Source organism: Dendropsophus ebraccatus, chromosome 1, assembly GCF_027789765.1.
Source record: "Dendropsophus ebraccatus isolate aDenEbr1 chromosome 1, aDenEbr1.pat, whole genome shotgun sequence".
NCBI classification, from domain to species: Eukaryota; Metazoa; Chordata; class Amphibia; order Anura; family Hylidae; genus Dendropsophus; species Dendropsophus ebraccatus.
Genome location: NC_091454.1, coordinates 214571632 through 214594177, shown reverse-complemented (window position 1 = coordinate 214594177; position 22546 = coordinate 214571632). Strand labels below are relative to the sequence as shown.

The 22546-nt window shown below is 45.7% G+C and overlaps 1 protein-coding gene and 1 long non-coding RNA gene across 5 annotated transcripts in view; one reads left to right on the top strand and one right to left on the bottom strand.

Annotated features, from left to right (window-relative positions):
• The window catches only part of CACNA1A (calcium voltage-gated channel subunit alpha1 A), a 178070-nt gene extending 167387 nt beyond the window's left edge, over positions 1-10683 (top strand). For all 3 annotated transcript variants that reach the window (XM_069947847.1, XM_069947839.1, XM_069947855.1), the window contains 3 exons: positions 7028-7226; positions 7633-7844; positions 9754-10683. In XM_069947847.1, coding sequence (XP_069803948.1) covers positions 7028-7226; positions 7633-7844; positions 9754-10287 — 945 coding nt within the window. In that variant the 3' untranslated portion in view covers positions 10288-10683. The remainder of the gene's footprint in view (positions 1-7027; positions 7227-7632; positions 7845-9753) is intronic.
• Positions 1-22546, bottom strand: part of LOC138769421 (uncharacterized) — a 145805-nt gene that overhangs the window by 69407 nt on the left and 53852 nt on the right. The gene's annotated exons all lie outside the window — the stretch shown is intronic.

Sequence of the window (22546 nt, the reverse complement as noted above, 5' to 3'; positions counted from 1 at the left end):
ACAAAGCAATGGGCTATAAATTCGTCCGTGTGCATGGATCCATGTTTACAGACAACTTTACGGAACGTGTGTCAACTAGAGCCTTTATCCACCCCGAGAAAAAGCAGCTAGAAGTGACAGCCACATATACATAGAGCTCTCCTTTTCTGTACTTGTCACTAAAGGTGCTATCTCAGGCTGAGCTGTAATATTAGTCTTGTTTTAAACCCCAAAATCTTGGCTTTAAACAACAAACAAAAATAATAATAATCATCTAAGCCCCACCTGCAACCCAGCCTGAGATACAGTGGATTTTAGTAAGAGACCCTGTGGAGGAGGAGGTCATCGGCAGACTTGCTGTGAGGCTGCAGACACAAGAGGAGGAAGTGTAGTCTATAGTCCTCCTATCTCTGCATAATTAGGCCTTATTCCCATGTCCTGTGCACAGTCTGTATATATATATATGGACAGTGTGCAATGGAACAGATTATCAAAACTCCCGGTACAATGTATAATTATGATGCCGGGAGCTCAAAAACAGTTTATATCTTCTTGGTACTGTACTGCAACAACTGCCTTACCCGTATTACATCAGTGTAAGCTAATGCATTATATTAAGTTTAGAGATTTACAATTATTGATTAGAATTACAGTATGTATAGAGAGATGGAAAATGATATACCTATATATACATTTTTGTTTGTGTAAAGTGTTTACCTGAGTGTTCATTTGGCACCAATTTAGATTTTTGTGTAATTCTTACCTATAATTTCACTCATGAATTGTGTGCATTGATAACTAAGCCATATGCTGTGCACTCTTTATATATATTTGATGTCTATATATGTTTATCACATTTATGGCTGGTGGCTAAATACGATATAGCCTGTGGTTCCATGTTTTTGGAAACTTTGCACAGCTTTATCTGTTTTCATAACATTGTTTTGTGTGTAATAATGTGCATTTAGGGCTTATTCCCACATTCCATATCATACGGTGTGGTGTACGCTCAACCGGTCACTTGCTAGGTGGTAACGTGTGATGCCACTTCTGTGGTGGTTGGTCGGAATATAGCTCAGCCAGATGTTATTTTGTTGTGACGCCAGTGCCATTTGGGCACACAGGTATGCTGGCACACCTGCTTTTATTTTTAAGGGTCTGGCTATATCCTTGACCTGTGGTCGGTGACCTGCCGGGATGTGAGGAGGTCCCTTGGGTGCTTATCACAGTGGTCCGGAGTGGAGCTATGACCCCTCCCCCCCCCCCCCGGACTATTGGTACCGCCACTTCTACTTTAGAGTACAGACTTTTGCGAAGAGTGTAAAGACTAGAAACACCCGTGGTGGGATACCACATACTCTCCCACTTTGATAAAGCTATCCACGGCCACAACAATTTTCTCCTCAATGGCTTTCCACCGGTGATACTCTTCCCAAGTTTCTGTCCAGTCCTGTGATGCAGTGGGCTTAAACGGCTCCTGTATATAATGTTGTGGTCTGGTAACAGCTGCTGCCCATCTTTCACGCTCAAAGGTGTAAGGAGTGTACTCAATGATCACTCCCTTCTTCAGAGTATATTTAGTCGCAGGTAAATAGGCTCTTTATACTGCTCTGCGGCTAATAGGAATCCTGAATACTCCCAAATCCTCTCTCCTTGTCAAAGGATATGACTGTGGCTCTCAACTCTCTCAGAGTTGCTCACCTGGACGTGGCTGGTCTAGATGTCTGATGAACTCACACTCCAGTTCAGCTGCGGATACCTGCCGGGTAACCGGATCACTTGGTTGTGTCAGAGCTGTCTCCGCCAGGGTTGTCTCATGTCGTGTGTCATCCCTTTCTGTCGCCAGACGACAGAAGGGCGGCTGCGTAGCCAGAGGAATGTCCTTGAGGATGTCTAAGATCCTTAACGCCTTGTCTCTGGGCGTACGCTGCGGCAGTAAAGGTCGTGGAGGCGGTCCCGCCTCGGAAGGGTTGCGGCCTACCGTCTCTGCTGGGGCCGGAGTCTAAGGCCTAGTTGGTGGCACCGGGATAGCCACGCAGTCGTCATCATCAAAGGCGGCGTCCGCCGCGTATTCTTCCTCCTCGATGACGGAAAAGTCAGAGAATACATCACTGTTTTGATCGTGGTCCGGGATCCCGAAGAAGAAGTTGGATTCTCCACCTTGGGGCTCCACCCAGGAAGTCGGCTGTGTCACCAGAGGTCTCAGCAGCAGTGCCGGACCAGAAGAAGCAGAGACAGGAGCTGTGGTCATCGCTGACTTGCTTGCAGCCACCGTTGACCAGCAGGCCAGGGCTCCCATTATCTCTGTGATCGCATTGGACGCAGCATCCATTACTCGTTGTTCTCCGCTCGCCATCTTGTCACAACTGTGGATGGAGTTATCACTTCCGGTGAAACGCAGGGGACGTCCATGGGCATTGGCCTTCTCAAACATGGCCTCGCTGGAAGTACTGGCGGGAGTGTGTCTCACCATCAGGGGTCCTCCTGGAAACACAACTGTACTCTGACGTTCTGCTAGGGGGCGGTGCTAAGACTTTGGTGCGCTTCTGCTGAAGTCTTCCCGCGCTTTGGTGCAGTTTTCCCGTGGTTGTGTTGGCGGGCTTTTCAAACGTTGTGGCGTAGATAGAAATTGCAGGATACAGTCCTGAAACAATAAAGATGGCTCCCCCACTTTTTCATAGCTGGGACAGTTATCTTCGGGGCACTTATCTTCTGGGCAATGGTGGTTTTGGTGGTTAGCAGTTTGTAATTCGCCTTGTCGGCTGAAAGTACATGGTTCCTGATGATCTTTACATAGTATAACACACCACGTACACAGTTCTTTAGGATGAAATATATAGGCAACAACGAGGTTTGAATCCTGTTCGTGACGCCAATTCTGTGGTGTACGCTCGACCGGTCACTTGCTAGGTGTTAACGTGTGATGCCACTTCTGTGGTGGTTGGTCGGAATATAGCTCAGCAAGATGTTAGGTTGTTGTGACGCCAGTGCCGGTTGGGCACAAAGGTATGCTGGCACACCTGCTTTTATTTTAAAGGTGTTGGCTATATCCTTTCCCCTGTGATTGGTGACCTGCGGGGATGTGAGGGGGTCCCTTGGGTGCTTATCACAGTGGTCCGGAGTGGAGCTATGACCCACCCGGACTATTGATACCGCCACCCACAGAAAGGAGAGATGACCCAAGGAGGAAGCAATGGCTGTGTAGGTGCTAAGCGAGTCCAGTTAAAATAAATCAACTCTTCTCTTCTTTACTGTAGGAAGACTCAATACAGTGATATATATTAAGATCTTGACTTGATAATATCTTTAGTAACTTGAACTGCGCTGGGAAGTTGTGAGAGAGAGAGACAGTTGTGCCGACTGAGTTGCGTGCTGAGAGGTTGTAGAAGTTCTGAAAAGTAGAGAGGAGGATGTCTAGAGAGTCCCAACCCAGGGTAGAAGTGTGCTCTGCCGGAACTTTAGAAGTAGAATAAGTAGAATACTTCAATAGAGAGAATACTTGTGCCCGTGTTTTGACTCTTAGGTCTTTGCGCCACCTATTGCCCACCAGTGTCGGTCAACCCGTCCTAGAGGGTGACACAAGCCCCAGACCTTGTTACCTGGGATGAGCAGAGTGGTCAGAATTTTCCCATTACACCCGCACAATGCGAGACAGAGTAGGCTCCTAGCAACTTTGCTCTATCTGGATCAGTTCCTTTCCTAGGCTGGAAATTGTCCTGCTATTTTAGACTGGTTCTCGGTGTGGGTTGGGGTGATCCCTGACTTGTCCTTGTGCATTCAGAACTGCATAGTGTGTGGAAATGCTGTTTTCAAGAAAAGAGTGCTAAGGTGTTGCTTGTGCATCCGTTCATTACAGAGACCAGAGTAAGACTGTCCACAGGGGACCTAGCAGGAGCCAGGGCCCTCCTTGGCTACTACAGGGACCAATCTGGCTTGCGCCCCTCCTCTACAAAAGCCAGAGTAAGACTCACTAAGGTGTGGCTACACTTCCTCTCAAGAGAAAGAGAAGAATAGAGATAGAAGGAAAAGAGAAATAACTCCCAATGGTGCACAGATTCTAAAACAATAACCCTTTAGTTACATACAGCCGTACAATACCTAGGTACATAATACACATAACAGCGACATCTAGTGGCAAAACTTGGGTACTACTTCATTACCCCTTCTACTTTAGAGTACAGACTTTTGTAAAGGGTGTAAAGACTAGAAACACCTGTGGTGGGACACCACAACGGAACCTAACACGGAACCTATAGATGGGGAAGCCCTGTAGTGGACTCTTTCCCTGCCTGGCATGATGTATCAATGAGATGCTGTGGGCATGGAAAGTGTTTGAATCTTCACGCCACTGTAATGACACATCCGCGCAGCTGCTTTATTACAGTGCTCGAAGAGTCAAACACTTCTTCCACTCCCGGCATCATATTGATACATCATGCCGGGTAGGTAAAGAGTTCACTACAGGCAGTGTGGGACTGGGGTATCTGGGGTCCACCAGAGGAAATGATCCTGGGGCCCACCAATGAAGAACCAGTGAGAAATGACATGTCAGTCAGTGTTAGTGCAGGTTCTAAAGCTGGGAGCCCACCGTTGGATTCTCCGGTCCTCTGGTGGGCCAGTCCGACAATGACTACAGGGCTTCCCCATTTATAGGTTCCAAGTTATACAGAAGGGTGGAATAATCCATTAGAATATCTGTAAAGCAGAGTGATAGCATTCCAGGCTTGCTGTGCTCTGCTATTGTGACGGAGCTGCTCTGTATCAATATCCCTCCAGTTACTGACACAAACATTATTGGCAGCAAAGGGGCCCATGTTGCCCCCTATTGCTGCCACTCAGCGGAAGAACTCAAAGTATACATTTATTTTAATAAAGTTATAAATTATAATAATAATAATAATAATAAAATTTTGCAAGTCCGGCCAGACCCATTTTTTTAGCAAGCGCTGGGGAGGGGGAGAATAAAAGTAATAACATGCTCCTACCTCCCCCGCTCCAGCACTGGTGGCTGCATACCGCCGCTCAGGTCCCCGGGTTGTGAAGCGTGAAGTCCGCTCAGCCAGTCAGCGGCTAAGGCGAGACCCCACTATGGCCGCTGACTGGCTGAGCGGACCTCACACATCACAACCTGGATTTCGCTCAGACCAGGAAGCGGCTGGGTATCCAGGGACCGGAGTAGCAGGATGTGACAACCAGTGCAGGAGCAGGGGAGGTAAGAGCACTTTTTTTCTTTTAGCCTCCCCCTCCCTAGCACTTGCTAAAAAAAAATGGGTCTGGCCGGACTCCTCCTTTAACTATGTATGCTATTGTAAAAACACCTATTTTTATTTTTTCTTTACTTCTATTGTTGTGCAATATATTAAGAAAACGTACATTTTGTTCCAAATAGAAGTACAGATATTACGTATTTTCAAGATCTGGAGTGTAATAATAGGACAGCACATTAATACATCAGGACCAGTTACTTTTTTGTGGCTAAATATCTTTATATATTTTACTATTTACATATTGGAGAACAGTAAGATAAGACCTGGGCTACACTGAGTCTATGTTAGGAGCTATTAAGGGTATGTTCACACTGGCAAATACTGCTTGTTTAATACTATTGTTTAATATGGGGGTTTTTTTTAGATTTTTTTTTTTTAATTTGATGTGACTAGTTTGGTTCATGTAGATTTTCTGGCATTTTTAAAAAAACTTCCATTTATTTCAACATGAGCTCTCAAGCAGAACCTCTCTGGAAAGTGATATATCTTCTTTTTTTTTTTTTTTTTGAGTAAAGGGGAGAGAAAAAACATCTGAACATACTCTGTCAGGATTTCTTGCAGACAAAAACCCAGCCCATCCTTGTATAAAACGGATATCCATACATTTGCATGCCTCAATCTTCCTTGAAGCACACACTGCAGGGGATGTATATGGATATGTATGGCTGACTAGCAATTTTAAGGCCATGTTCAGACAGGATAAGAACAGCAGCCGATGTTTGACACGGCGGTGTCTTACATCATTTTATTTTAATTGGAATGCGGGCACATTTGGGTGTGCCCACAATCCAGTTTACCATTGATCACAGTGTAAAGTATAGCCATACTTTACACTGTAAGAACAGCCTATGTTCTACGGCCGCTGTTCACCAAACTGTGGCTGTAGAAAATAGACCTGTGAATTATTTTGTGTGGACACAGTGAACAATGGTCATAGTGGATACAGCGTATATACCATACGGCCGTTGTCCCATTCACTGCACTGGACATGAGTACTGTTAATGAAAAACGGCCGTTGTTTAACAAACAAATATAGCGTGTGAACTTGACCTTAGTTCACAGTCGTGTCAAACCAGCAGCCGCTGTTTTATCCCCAGGGGAACATGTTGTAAAGGGGTATTACACTCAAAAACATTAACCCTGCATTTATTGTATGCAGCTAGTTTTATATAATTGCAATATGTTATAATCACATCCCACCGCACCATTTCTGAGATTTGACACTCCGTCTTGCTCCTTGGTCTCCCCCCCCCCCCCCCCCCCCACAGAGATGTGGACCACGTACAGTCACATATGCCAGATATGCTTATGTATCCATATGGTATTATTACGCTATGTGGTCCTATACGCTGATATACACTTATATACAGGTAATACACTTATAAGAACAAACATACAAACAACAATAAAGCAAACAAATCAATTAATAAATATGGATATGGAGTACATGAGATGCATTAGTGTTTAGGGAGGCACTCCAGGTGAGAAAAAGGTGTCTACTTGTTTACCAGAAACAGCGACGCTCTCCTGCATGGGCTGTATATCTGTGGAGCTGAGCTGCAATACCAGACACCACCATAGCAAGAGTATTTTTATAAAAAAAAAAAAAAAAAACACAACTCGAGGGACCCCTTTTTTTAATCCCTGACAACATTTTTAAAAGCTGTAAAAGTTTACACATGAGAAGCATTGCTTTTTTTCCCATAACCTTTATCATGTTTCTGTCAGCCTTTAGTAAGGAACGACAAAACGCTTACCATTATTTTATACCCCGTTTGCAGACTATAACAGATGGAAGCCCGATGAAACGCTCCACTTCTATGCTTGGTCATTCCCGGTCGAAAGGCATCCGATTAAATGAATACTCATTGGAACGTGTGACCCCTGATGAAGGCCCCCGCCACGGACACCAGCGTAGAAGAGAGCGTGGACATCGGGTGTCTGAGCGCTCACTAACTCGCTATGTAGATTTGGAATCAGGTTGGTAAAGCTCTCTTCTCTTTTTGTTGCCTCTTGTGTTTTATTAGTTTTCTGAGTCTTAGTTTATCTGGTATTTTCACCAGCCAAGGAAGCCAAACATGGGGAGACACCTCACATAAAGAAATTAGCTACCGGTCTATAATGTTAGAGAAAGTTTGAAGTGGAAATGTTAGAAGATATCCTCCTCCCTTCTCTTAGAATTGAGATATTGTCAGGGTGCCATTATACACTGAGGAGGGGGGGGACTGTATGTAGTTAAGGGACAAACTGTATGTAGTTAGGAAAGAAGGCACACATGTGACGCGAAAGAGATCAATGAGGCTGTGTATGATTGTAGAGAAAGGAGAAAACAAAAGACCCTGTCTAAACCTAACCTGATTTTTCTTAATCCGATACTACCCTTTAGGTCTAGGGACTGAGCTCAGCACGACAACGCAGTCATGCGACCTGCCTTCAGAAGAACGAGGACGAACCCGAGACAGAAAGCACCACCACCACCACCATCATCATCACCACCACCATCACCACCATTCTGGATCTGATAGAGAACGTCTAGAATATGGGAGACCAAGTTCTCGTTCACCTAGCATGGGTCGAGAGTACGCTCCACACAGACAGGTGGGTTCTTCTTTCAAAGATATGTAACTGGGGGGAACTGGGTTAGCGCTAAAATGGAAAGGGAGGAGGGAGCAGAGTAGCATGTAATTGCAGCCTCTGGAAACAAGAAGAGTTAAGATATTATTTAGAAAAACAAGCTACTAATAAAATATAAATGTACCTGTTATTTGTGCTTTCTGATACTTAATCGCACAACACACACACACTATACATTTGGCTTTCACATTTGGATACATGACTAAATTCTTGCAACCCTGACTTCTAAAGAATAGGAAGAACTACTTTTAACGTGTCAGTGATTGATTGTACAGGGGGGTCTATCCCCAGGTCTTATCACACAATGACATATACATTTATAATCTTTATTAGTAGCTTGTAATTTAGACGAGAGATTCCTGAACACTGTACGACTTAACATACTGTCCTGGTAGCTTGAGATTTGTTACGTTGTCTTATACATTTAACAGTACAGTACCTGTCACCATTATACTCTTTCTTTATATTTTTTGTCGCAAATAATGATAAAATAATACATATTTGATACTATGAGAAGTTCATTGTCATTTCTGAAGATCATAAATATACCGTAGAAGCATCACTTAGTAGCTGACAGCCCTTTGGCCTGTTTTATAACCTCTTCTGTGTAATGGTCAATGTGATTGGTCAGTAGAGTTGAGCAAACCTTGAGCACATTTGGGTTTGTCCGAATCCAAACTCTCAGCATTTCGTTACTGGTGACTGAAGAAGTTGGATACAGCCCTAGGGAGTCCTGAAAAACATGGATACAGCCATTCATATGTTTCAGGGCTCGTTAAGGCTGCTTCCAACTTCTTTTGCCACAGTAACCAAATGGCGAGAGTTTGGGTGAACCTGAACGTGCCGGAGGTTCGCTTAAATCTACTGGTCAGTAATGCTCCAGTATTCGGACTCTCTTCCTATGAGAATATATTGGTGACAGACACTCTAAGGAATGAACTGAGTTATTAGTTGTTAGTAAATTTCATATAAATCACCCATCCCCTCTATCCTCTCTCCATCCCTACTCTCTTAACTCCTTGCATTTGTGATATTTATTCTGGGGGGGGGGGGGGGGGGGGGGGGGGGGGGGGGGGGGGTTCTGCCTTTATAACCCCCTCCTTTCACGACCCGCCCCCCCCCCCCCCCCCCCCCCCCCAAAGTTGCCCTTTCTTTGCCTGCTTGCCCTTTTCCTCCCCTTGCTGGGGTATCAGCTTCCCATACTGTCACATTTTTCTTGCTGCTCATGTATTTTAAAGGGGACTGCAGTTGGTTGTGGGTATACGATGAGAAGTGGTGAAGGTGGAGAAGGTCTGGTAATAGTGGGCTTTATCTGTCTTTTAGTTGCCTACTTTCACTTTGGTTGGATCTTCTGTCTCTTTACCCCTTGCTTGTTTTGCTCAATCTGCTTGTTGCTGCACAAAAACTTACAGAAAATCCATCTTTTTTCCACTTTTTCTGTTATTTTTTTTATTTCCTTGTTGCTGTGGCACCCTTACCCTGTCCCCTCTGATCCCTGTCATACACCTTCTGTGTACATGTGAGGGCATTCTCTCTTCTTCTTGCTGGTTTCTTAACTCACCTCCCGTATGTGGTAAACGTGTCCTCTGTCTTCCATCCTCCCTTTTCCTCTGTGTTCATTCTCCTGTTCATCTCTCTCGTGTGTCTCTGTGCCTCCTTGGACTTATCTATTCCTTCAATGTGTTTCCACTTCATTTCATTCCCCTGACATCACAACTCCATTACCGTTTCTGGTTCTCCATTATTTTCTTTTTCATCACCTTCTTTTGCCTTCTCCAAACCTCTTGTGTCTTGTATCCGTCCCACCTGGTGTGTCTCCTTTTCGTGTTTTCTCTTGCTCTTGAATTCCCATTTTGTTTGGATTTTTGTGTAGGGCAGTAGTTCAGTGGATGGCAGCCCCGTGCCCTCAACCTCTGGGGCCAGCACACCCCGCAGAGGAAGGCGACAGCTGCCCCAGCTTCCCCCAACCCCCAGGCCACGCATTACCTACTCCCCTGTGGTTCGCCGACCTGCCAGCATCTGCCCCTCCCAGCAACAGCAGCAACTGTCCCCTTGCAGAGTGACCGCACCCCTCCCTAGAAGATACCCTCAGAATGACAACCACGCGGGCAGCAACGAAAGACGAGCCACTCATAACGATTCTCCCCGATCACATCGTCACACCAGGGGACACTGCTCTGATGCCCCTCGCGCTGGATGCAGGCACAGTGGTCCTTACCGGGATTCCTCCTATGAGGGACCCCACCCCTGTGACCAACGCACCTCCAGGACTGCTGACCCCGGTGGAGCACTCCCCCTCTCGCCACATGGGCGCAGGCTGCCCAACGGCTACTCCCATGGGACCCCGCGACCCACTAAATCTCGTCACGAACGTTACAGTGAGAGTGAGGAGGACGACTGGTGCTAAAAATAAAAAATATATATATATACATATTTATATTTATATATATGTATCAAATTAATAAAAATGAACTTCAATCTAGCAGGGAAATCAAAGACACATCTGCAAAAAGGAATAAGACAGGGGGAGGAAAATATGTTGCCCTAAACATTCAAAAAAAATTGCCACCAAAAAGAAAAATCCTCCTTTTATTCCTTTCCACATTTTTGGTAAAAGGAAGGACAACCCTTGCAGCATGTTTTTTTTATAGTTCCAAAAATTTCAAGGGGGCATCTGTATTTTCAAAGAGAGTAGACGACACTCAGGAGGATAAAGCAACAAGTTTACCACCAAATCCCCCTTCCCTGCTCTCTGAGCTATCCCGGTATCACCTTTCAGAAACATTTCCATTGGTCAAAACTTCCCAGAAGACAAGAAGAAAAAAAAACAAACAAACAAAAAAAAAAACGCAAAACGGCGTGAAAAATTTCTAAATAAAAAAAAAAAGCTGCAGAGAACTTTTGGAAAATGTACAAAATGTTATTATTTTATTTTTTTTCTCAATTTGTATTGATGAGTTTTATCATCCAGAGGATTGGATATATATGTGTGCTGGTTTATGTCTTGGAAAGAGCACGCAGATGCACACACACGAGTGTTTAGAGCTCATATTTGTTCATATTGCCTGCGGAAATGAGAATATTAACAAAAAAAAAAAAAATCCAACAAAAAAAAAAAGACAAAAATGTTGGAGGGAAAAAAAATAACAAAAAAAGCAGCATTTGATTCAACATCTGATTTTTTGCTTGAAAGTCCCAAAAATGAGACATAAAAAACACAAAAAACAAAATTGCGTTGCTAATATTTTAAAAATGCTTTTTTTCCGACTTTGTTTGAAAAATGTTAGATGCGGAGTGTGGCGGATGCATGAATATTATAAATGGCAAAAAAAAATGTTAAATATAAATATATATATACACATTGAATTTATGATGGTAGATGAAAACTGGAATCTCTATCCAAGTGGCGAGCTGAGAATTATGTATTGGGGTGGGGGGGGATGTGCTTGAAAATGGTCTATATTATATCCGTAAAATTTCCTGTTTCATTTGATAAAGTAACAGTATTTTAAAATGATGAGTATAAAGCTAATATTGGTCAGTGTGATCAGAAAAGACGGTGTCCCCCACTGATATTCCCCTATGAGGGTGCACATAGCTGAGGCAGCAGTCACTGTGAGCCCATGTAAACCTTAGAGGGCTTTCTTTCATTTTTTACCAGTATTGCAGCATTAGCAAACAAGGGAGAGCAATGTGTAGGGGAAAAGGGGGTACAAGCACAAAGCCCTCTTGCCTCAGTGTGGGTTGTAGTCATGTGAAACAGAAGCTGCATAGAGTAGAAGGGCCTCATAGCAAAACAAAATGGGACCAATTTCCTCTTGCAAAAAATTGTTTAAAAAAAGTTTTAAATGAATGTCCACTCTTTAACCCCATTTATATTTGGGTCCCACATTTTGTGCTAATCATTACTGAGGGTAGAAAACCATATGTCTGACACTTATATAGGTACAGAATGTTAGATCTAAGGCGGTGTTAGGAGGCGGACATTCACTATACGTGTCCCATCGTCACCTTTAGTTATTTGCCAACATCGTGGATGATACGTTTACTTATATTTTTCTAGAAAAAAACAAAAAAAAACAAATGAATGATGCACACTGCAAGAGGTCTGCGTTGCCTTTTTCTAATGCAAAAGATATTAATGTGATGACAACCGCTTAAATACATTCTTACAATTTGCTACCACTTGAAAGTCTCCCATGGTGTATTATCATTCCCTTCTTTTATAATAATCCAGCATGATACAGGTTGAACGCCGATATTTATCCAGGATCGGATAACTGGTTTTGCCTTTATGTTTCTGCTCCCCGCCTTAGTTTCCTCATGGTCTTCTATGTATTATAATGATGTGTTATAATGATGAATATGAATCTGATGACATCCTCTCTCTCTCTCTGAAATACATATCATCAAAATCCAATGTTGCTTATTTTGTAGCCATCAGGTTTACTCCCCATATCTTTATTATACATAGAGTTTAGAAATAACCAATCAGATGACTACTTTCATTTTGTAATAGAAATATGGGATCTTACATCCTGGTTTCCAGAGACAGAAGCTGAACCAGCAGAGGCTAACACGTACTTCCCACCTCTATTCTTCCCAGGTAGACGTGCTACAAAATAAGCATCAGCTCTATCAGTGACCGGACTGATGATGTTCATTTACGACAGGAATGTTCCTGCTACAATAACAATGGGTTATAATGTGAAATATTAGCAGTAAGCCAAGAGTGTCATATTCATGTTTTATAGTGATGTGGTGCTACGACTGCCCATGTTGTCACCACATCTTGGAAGCATTGAGACGACCTGAGACCTCATAGTGCTGCTTTTTTGCTGGTTGCTGAAAAATAAAAAATAAAAACTATTCAGGTGAATGGATGATGAGAATAAAACCGACTAGGCTTGCAGTCCACTGTTATTGCATGCGACTATGACCTGTAAGTGGCGCCAAAGGGCAGGCGTGATTATTTGTAATGCACTATCGTGTGCCCTTTTTTTGCACTAAAATAAGTGTTATGTTAACCTGACAATTGTAAAAAAAAAAAAAAGAAAACGAAAAAAAAAACAAAAACAGAACAGCATCTCAGGTTGTAGAAAATGTCATGCATGAGGTCCTATGCCGACTGGCGCCTGTTGTGCACAATGTGCACAGAGAATACAGTCTGGGGCAGAAGCGTATTGTACACATATGTGCCACTGCATTCGTTTTTTGTCATTCATAGTTATTTTCTAAGTGAGACTCTTATGAAATAAAATTGAAAGGCTTGAATTCTATGTTACTTGCATTATCCTCCAGATCTGACGTGTAATGTGCATAATGTGCTTGCTGAATATGTGATTGGTCGATAACGTGGATTCTTTGTATCTGTGGCCTATATAGCTGGTACATGGGGGTTTGCCATTTTGCCCACAGCAGGGAAGCATTAGATACATACCACAGTAACATGAACAACACTTTCAGTAGGATGTTCACATTCTTATAATTCATTCTCCTATTATATTTTTTATGATCTTGTGCCACTTTCACTAGGGTACAGTTCACACAAAAATTCAGTCATCTATGCAGATTTGGCCACAGACCTAATAATTTCATTAGAATCCGAAAAATCCCCTCAATTGCATGACAGCAAATATTGTGAACAACTTGCTTCAACGACCCACAACTCAAAACAATGCTATTATCTAGCAGTATAAGTAGGCTTATGGGGGACATTTATCAACACAGCCCGCCCCCCTTTTCCCAGTGAAATTTACTAAAAGGCATATGCCTGATAGTGAAGCCGGCCAACCCTCCGCCCAGTGCAGGCATTGCGCTTCCAGCAGGTGAAAATTTATATCTTGATTTTGCATGTAAATCATGATAAATCTGGCACGGGAGGAGGCCATGCCTTGCCACGATACAGCTGGCATACACCAGGAGTGCATCTGAGTAAATGTTTCCTATGTGACAAGAAGCCGGATATGTCAGTTGTATACCTAGTCATCCATTAACCTGATGGTGGCCATAAGACTGCCCATTGCCCTCTTATCAGTATAACATTTACCATTTAGTATAACCATATGCAAAAAAAATGTAAAGTCTGGTGTGTTTATGCAGAGACACCCCATTTTTCTTACATGGGGGGATGTCTATGTTTCTGTAAAGAGGCACATGTCAAAGCTTCCATTTGTGGTATAATGCTATGTTTACACACCAATTTTTAGACTTTTTTTTTAGCCTTTTTGGCTTCGTTTTTGTGTTTGTATTTGTAGCTGTTTTCTGGAAATCCTTCCAACCTATATCTCCAATAGAAGGTTTATATGGCCTATAACATGGTGAGTTTTCTGGTAAATTAACCTAAGGGGACACTGCTGACTGAAGGAGAGGGGGTGTAGGGAAAGACATTTAGGAAATGTTATAAGGCTATAGAAATGAGTCTTTAGGGCTTTCTAGAGAATTGGTGCAGACAAGTAAAGTCTTGGAGATGGGAATGAGAAATTCAGATTATGGAGGATTTTAGTTTTAGATTATTAGCAGAACATACAGACCTTGTAGGTGGTGGACAGAGGTGAAAGAGGTGCAGCACTTGGGAGAGCTTTCTGAGCGTGTGTAAGGATTTTGTATTCTGAATTTAATGGGTAGCCAGTGTAGTGACTGGCACAGAGAGGAGGTATCAGTGTAGTGACTGGCACAGGGGGGAGGCGTCAGTGTAGTGACTGGCACAGGGGAAGGGTGTCAGTGTAGTGACTTGCACCGGGGAAGGGCGTCAGTGTAGTGACTGGTACAGAAGGAGGCATCAGTGTAGTGACTGGTACAGAAGGAGGCATCAGTGTAGTGACTGGCACAGGAGGGAGGCGTCAGTGTAGTGACTGGCACCGGGGAAGGCATCAGTGTAGTGACTGGTACAGCAGGAGGCATCAGTGTAGTGACTGCCACAGGGGAAGACATCAGTGTAGTGACTGGCACAGGGAGGGGACATCAGTGTAGTGATTGGCACAGGGAGGGGACATCAGTGTAGTAACCGGAACAGGGAGGAGATATCAGTGTAGTGACTGGTACAGGGGGAGGCATCAGTATAGTGACTGGCAGATGGGGAGGCATCAGTGTAGTGACTGCCACAGGGGAAGACATCAGTGTAGTGACTGGTACAGGGGGGAGGCATCAGTGTAGTGACTGTCACAGGGGAAGACATCAGTGTAGTGACTGGCACAGGGAGAGGCATCAGTATAGTGACTGGCACAGGGAGGGGACATCAGTGTAGGAACCGGCACAGGGAGGGGACATCAGTGTAGTGACTGGCACAGGGAGAGGCATCAGTATAGTGACTGGCACAGGGAGGGGACATCAGTGTAGTAACCGGCACAGAGAGGAGATATCAGTGTAGTGACTGGCACAGGGGGAGGCATCAGTGTAGTGACTGGCACAGGGAGAGGCATCAGTGTAGTGACTGGCACAGGGGGAGGCATCAGTGTAGTGACTGGCACAGGGGGAGGCATCAGTGTAGTGACTGGCACAGGGGGAGGCATCAGTTTAGTTACTGGCACAGGGTCAAGAATCAATGTAGTGACTGGCACAGGGGGAGGCATCAGTGTAGTGACTGGCACAGGGAGAGACATTAGTATAGTGACTGGCACAGGAAGACATCAGTGTAGTGACTGGAAGATGGGGAGGCATCAGTGTAGTGACTGGTACAGGGGAAGCACAAGTATAGTGACTGATACAGGGGGAGACATCATTGTAGTGACTGGCATAGAGGAGAGACATCTGTGTAGTGACTAGCACAGGGGGAGGCATCATTGTAGTGACTGGCACAGGGGAGAGAGCTTCCATTTGTGGTATAATGCTATATTCACACACCAAGAAAGAAACTAAGGGGACACTGCTGACTGAAGAGGAGAGGGGTGTAGGGAAAGTTATAAGGCTATAGGGCATTCTAGAGAATTGGTGCAGCACCAGTAAAGTCTTGGAGATGGGAATGAAAAATTCAGAATATGGAGGATTTTAGTTTGAGATTATTAGCAGAATGTACAGACCGTGTAGGTGGTGGACAGAGGTGAAGCACTGGGGAGAGCTTTGTTAGCGTGTGTAAGGATTTTGTATTTTGAATTTGATGGGTAACCAGTGAAGTGACTGGCACATAGAGGAGACATCAGTGTAGTGACTGGCACAGAGGGAGGCATCAGTGTAGTGACTGGCACTGGGGGAGACATCAGTGTAGTGACTGGCACAGGGGGAGGCATCAGTGTAGTCACAGGCACTGGGGGAGACATCAGTGTAGTGACTGGCACAGGGGGAGGCATCAGTGTAGTCACAGGCACTGGGGGAGACATCAGTGTAGTGACTGGCACAAAGGGAGGCATCAGTGTAGTGACTGGCACCAGGGGAGGCATCAGTGTAGTGACTGGCACTGGGGGAGGCATCAGTATAGTGACTGGCAGATGGGGAGGCATCAGTGTAGTGACTGGCACCGGGGGAGGCATCAGTGTAGTGACTGGCACCGGGGGAGGCATCAGTGTAGTGACTGGTACAGCAGGAGACATCAGTGTAGTAACTGGCACAGGGGAAGACATCAGTATAGTGACTGGTACAGGAGGAGGAGGCATCAGTGTAGTGACTTGCACAGGGGGGAGGCCTCAGTGTAATGATTGGCACAGGGGGAGGCGTCAGTGTAGTGACTGGCACAGGGGGAGGCATCAGTGTAGTGACTGGCACAGGGGGAGGCATCAGTGTAGTGACTGGCACAGGGGGAGGCATCAGTGTAGTGACTGGCACTGGGGGAGGCATCAGTGTAGTGACTGGCACAGGGGGAGGCATCAGTGTAGTGACTGGCACTGGGGGAGGCATCAGTGTAGTGACTGGCACAGAGGGAGGCATTAGTGTAGTGACTGGTACAGGGGAGGCGTCAGTGTAGTGACTGGCACAGGGGGAGGCATCAGTGTAGTGACTGGCACTGGGGGAGGCATCAGTGTAGTGACTGGCACAGAGGGAGGCATTAGTGTAGTGACTGGTACAGGGGGAGGCGTCAGTGTAGTGACTGGCACAGGGGGAGGTATCAGTGTAGTGACTGGCACTGGGGGAGGCGTCAGTGTAGTCACAGGCACAGGGGGAGGCATCAGTGTAGTGACTGGCACTGGGGGAGGCATCAGTGTAGTGACTGGCACAGGGGGAGGCATCAGTGTAGTGACTGGCACTGGGGGAGGCATCAGTGTAGTGACTGGCACAGAGGGAGGCATTAGTTTAGTGACTGGTACAGGGGGAGGCGTCAGTGTAGTGACTAGCACAGGGGGAGGTATCAGTGTAGTGACTGGCACTGGGGGAGGCGTCAGTGTAGTCACAGGCACAGGGGGAGGCATCAGTGTAGTGACTGGCACTGGGGGAGGCATCAGTGTAGTGACTGGCACAGGGGGAGGCATCAGTGTAGTGACTGGCACTGGGGGAGGCATCAGTGTAGTGACTGGCACAGAGGGAGGCATTAGTGTAGTGACTGGTACAGGGGGAGGCGTCAGTGTAGTGACTGGCACAGGGGGAGGCATCAGTGTAGTGACTGGCACTGGGGGAGGCGTCAGTGTAGTCACAGGCACAGGGGGAGGCATCAGTGTAGTGACTGGCACTGGGGGAGGCATCAGTGTAGTGACTGGCACAAGGGGAGGTATCAGTGTAGTGACTGGTACAGGGGGAGACATTAGTGTAGTGACTGGCACAAGGGGAGGTATCAGTGTAGTGACTGGTACAGGGGGAGACATTAGTGTAGTGACTGGACAGGTAGATGAGATCATTGGCTGTTGCATTTAGGATGTACTGGAGAGGGGAGAGTTAACAGTAGGGAATTCTGATTAATAAAGTTACAGTAGTCAAGACAAGAATAAATTAGTGACAATCTGGGATAATGCAGATATATTAGAATAAATAATTTAGCACCTCCACTATATACTGAAAGGCCTTTCATTTAATGTCATTTAAAGCTTGTGACTACCCCTTTAAAGGTGGCCATACACACAAAACAACTATTTCCTTGACTTCACAATTCACATCTACATTCAGCTCAGTCAAGCAAACATGCTCATTTTAGTAAATAACTCTCAGAGTCTTGCTTTCCTTAATGGGAGGAGCCAACAAGTATGTTACCTGTATTACAGACAAAAGGGTGTGTTCACTATGCCATGCAATGGAATATCATAAAGAAGGGTCCTTCAGTCATCACCCCTCTTTATTCACTAGTGGCTTTAACTCTGTCAGTTGACAGTATTTATTTTGGAAAGGCGCCATGTATTACTTCCTTCCTGAAGCCAGACACACAGCTGATCAATAGGCCTACTTTATAGAACAAGGTTTTGTGGCAGTGAAATGATCGCCCTGGTACAGTCACATGTACTGTGTTTTCAGCTGCACGGTTTTGATCCTTTGTGTTATGTCCCTTTGTCTTTACGAGTTTCAAGCCAAAAACATGCTTCAAACACTGTATGTGTGACCGTGCCCTAAGGACAATTGCTTATGGATACCATTTACTGCATATCAATTTAATAATCTGATTGAGTTTGGGGTCTGAATCATTCTACTTATAAGTAGTAATAATAAGATGTGATAGTAATTAACATGACAGTATGTCTGCTGGGCATAGGTAACAGTCCAACAGATCAAACATGATTTATCACAATCTCATAACAGGGCTCTTCCCTCCATATTATAACTTGCAGCCAATGATACCCAGCCTACTAAACCAGCTTTATACCATAGTTACTACAACATGGAGATGCATGGTCTCTATGTATGGAACATCATCAATCTTCCCACTATCGACCAATCAGCTTACCCAGCAGATTATCTTGTACAGATTGTGAAGAATGGAGCGAACGCAGCAAAATGTATGTTATAACCGAAGTCAAAAGTTGCACAATGCATTAAAAGACTGGAGTCACGTGACGCGGCGCTCCATTTAACCTGACATGGAACATTTACGTTGAAATCCATGGGAAATCGGCTGTGTTATCTCACACGAAAGTTGCAAGTCCACCTCTAGCAACTCAGGGTAAGTGAACATTTTGCAGGCCCAAGTATCACCAATGGATTTTATTTATGGCGTCTGACAGCTTTGACCCTCTTGCATTGTGCACAAGAAAGAACCAGCAGCTATGACTGGACATCACCCTTTACAATACAAGGTGGATTCATGAGGTCAGTCACAATCACCCATCAGGTCAAGTTTTCTCATTGTGTGCATGAGGAAATGAGGAAAATCTTAAAATCTGACCTTTTGGGAGATGGAAGGTAAAGAACCTTTAGTGACCTGATGAGGGCGACAGGAGAAGCAAGGAACCTAATATCCTAGAATGGGATGAAGGTGGTGGGGGAGGGGGATATCAGCATTGGGGGCCAGTTCTCCTCTATGTATGCCTCTGACCGTAGACCATGTTCCCCTTTAAATCTGTATTTGTGCAAAAGTCACATATTGCTGAGAAGCACTTGACATGAAATCTTTATTAAATGCTTCAGGATGATTTTCTATACAAATTCTATTTCAGATTACAGGTTCTATTTTTATTCATTCAGTAGATATCAGCTCGCCACTGTTCAGGGAAGAGGTTCAATGACTTGATCTCGATCACCTCAAGAAAACCATGCAAGGCGGAATGAACAAAATGTGACTTGCAAGCTTCTCTGTGATGTGAAAGGGTTTAAGTCACTGCTGGTCAATGAACGATTTTGCTGTTGACATCTCTTTGAAAAAAAAAAAAAAAAAAAAAAATAACAAAACAAAAAAAAATCAAAAAGAAAAATGGGGCCAAAAAATTAAAAAAAGAACACAACACCTGACCCTGAAAATGCAAAGCTGGTCCAATGACTTTACTTTTTATCCTGCCATTTTTCCTGTTTGATTTTAGAATAAAAAAAATAAAAAAAAATAAATAAAAATGAATATGTTTTGATGCATTTTAAAAGAAAAAATAAATAGTAAACTGCTTTACATGAGAGCGAGCGATTATTATGATGTCAGAATCTGTACTGTAATGCCACTGACTGTACTGCTGTATGCAGAATGAATAAGGATTGAAGGGAGTACATGCCATAGAGCAGGGGTTGTTGAGGCCTCCTATTCCAATCATGGCTGGGTAGCCAAAGCTTTAGGGCCCTTTTACACAGAAAGATTATCTGACAGATTATCTGCCAAAGATTTGAAGCCAAAGCCAGGACTGGATTTGAAAAAGGGAGAAATCTCAGGCTTTCATGTATGACCTATTCTCTGTTTATAGTCTGTTCCTGGTTTTGGGTATATTCCCGCTTTGGACAATCCCATTTTATTACAAGGGTTCCCCTAATAATATGGTGACTACAGGGAGTGTCACTACTGCAATCATCTGCAATCTCTAGCGTAACATAGAAGAACATAGAAACATAGAAGATCTCAGGACTATCCTGATTTCACAAGAGTATATGCAGATTTCGTGGATTTCAATTAATATCCCAGTTAGGACAAGGTTTGTCCACTCTTAATGGGATTGTCTTAAAAGGATTTTAAGCTCATCACTGCAGGTCCAGCTTAAGAAACTAGTGCTTCTAGGAGATGTTGCTACCATGCTCTTACCTAGCAGCTATTCATTAGACGTCTGACCCTGACATCCAGTACATGGGAGAGCTGAGTCCACCATAATAAGTGGTTTCCTTAAATGAGAAGTTGTAACGCCCGGAGTAGTGGATCCACTGGACCGGCACCAGCGATGGCACAAACCTCACCAGGGAGCGGAGTCTAAGGGGCCGCTGGTTTTCACCAGAGCCCGCCGCAAGGCGGGATGGACTTGCTGCGGCAGGCGACCCCCAGGTCGCTACCCCTGGCTTGGTTGCTGGTGTCGGCAGGCGAGGCGTGGCAGGAGATGGCACAGGCAATGGTCTGCAGGTGAGAGCGCACGTGACAGGCTGGACACGGGAACAGGTGGAGTGACAGGGAAACAGGAACCAGGAACAGGGACTTGGGACCAGGTAACGGACAGGACTCAGGAACAGGGACTAGGGACCAGGTAACGGACAGGACACAGGAACAACAGGGAGCTGGGCCAAACGCTATGGGAAGCATGTAGAGGCTCCAACACAGGGGACAGGGCATGCAGGGATTTATAGGGGAGTGATTAGGTGCAACTACCAATTAGGAGCGCACTGCCCCTTTAAATCTGAGACAGCCGGCGCGCGCGCGCCCTAGGAGGCGGGGACGCGCGCGCCGGCCGGCACAGCGGGAGACAGGAGCGTGGAGAGGTGAGGCGCCCCCCGGGGCCGAGGTGATAGCAGCGCCGAGTCCCCGACTATGGACACCGGCTGCTGCATGGGGCAGGAAGCGGTCGCGGCGGCGGCCCGGAACGCGGGACGCCGCCGCGGCCGTGACAGTACCCCCCCCCTTTGGCCTCCCCCTCTTTCTTGCCTGCAGATGGCACAGGAAGCCACAAAGTCTTTGACATCTTGAAACAGACTAGGACACCAGTAGTGGCGAGAGATCCGTTGGCCGGTCTTACGGACTCCAGGGTGCCCGGCCTCCAACGAGGAATGACCCCACTTCAAAATACCTCTTCGAAGCGCAGGGTGAACATGAGTCTTTCCGGGGGGTACTCTCTGAAGCGAGGAGGTGACGACTGGTGCTAGGCGATCAGGCGGTAAAACATGGCAAGGGACTGTGGGTCTGTGGACGAGGACCTTCTGTAAGTTCTTCCGGTGGTGAGAGGACACGACCTTAGTCTTGGGTACGGGGAGAGGGTACACCTCGGCAGAGAAGGCATCCGCCGAGTCTTGGTCTTCTGCCGGTAGGCCGGATAGAGGCTTGGCCGGGACAGGAAATGACATAATACACTTGGTCTGAGGTGACTTGAGACACTGGTGGGAACAGTCCTGACCCCAAGTGAGAATCTCCCCGGTTCTCCAGTCCAGCTGAGGGGCATGTTCTTGTAGCCACGGGAGTCCCAGGAGGACCGCGGGGGAAGAATGGGGCAGGACGTAGAAGGATATCTCTTCTTGATGTGAAGGACCCACCTGGAGGACTAAAGATGCGGTCTGGTAGTACACACGGTCGGTAAGAATTTCGCCCGTGACCGAGGAGATAGTCAGGGGCCTGGCTAGTCGGGTCACGGGTAGCCGCCATCTTTGGACCAATGTTGCCGCAATAAAACTGCCTGCTGACCCCGAATCGAGGAAGGCAGTAGTCTGATGATTTCGTCCTGAGAGAGTCCGGATGGAAACTGGCATAGACAGACTTGGAATGGTGGCATTCACACCTAGGGACACCTGTCCCACCGGACCTAGATGCGAGCATTTTCCGGATGTTTGGGGACGTAGGGGACATCCCAGCCGGAAGTGATCGGAACCACCGCAATAGAGACAGAGATTCTGCTCCAGGCGCCGGATTCTTTCATCAGGCGTCAGGTGAGCCCGTTCCACCTGCATAAGAATCTCAGGAGAGGGTTGGGACATCGAAAGGTCAGGATTCTGGAAAACCGGCGCCAGCTGGGGATGGCGACGGGAACGGGTTAGTAAATGTTCATGCCGAACCTCCTCCTCCCTCTCCGAAAAACGAGTATCAACTCGGGTGGCCAGTAGAATGAGTTCGTTCAGGGAGGTAGGCAGGTCTCGGGCAGCGAGCACGTCTCTCACACGACTAGACAGGCCCTTCTTGAAGGTGGCCAATAGGGCGGCCTCGTTCCAGTCCA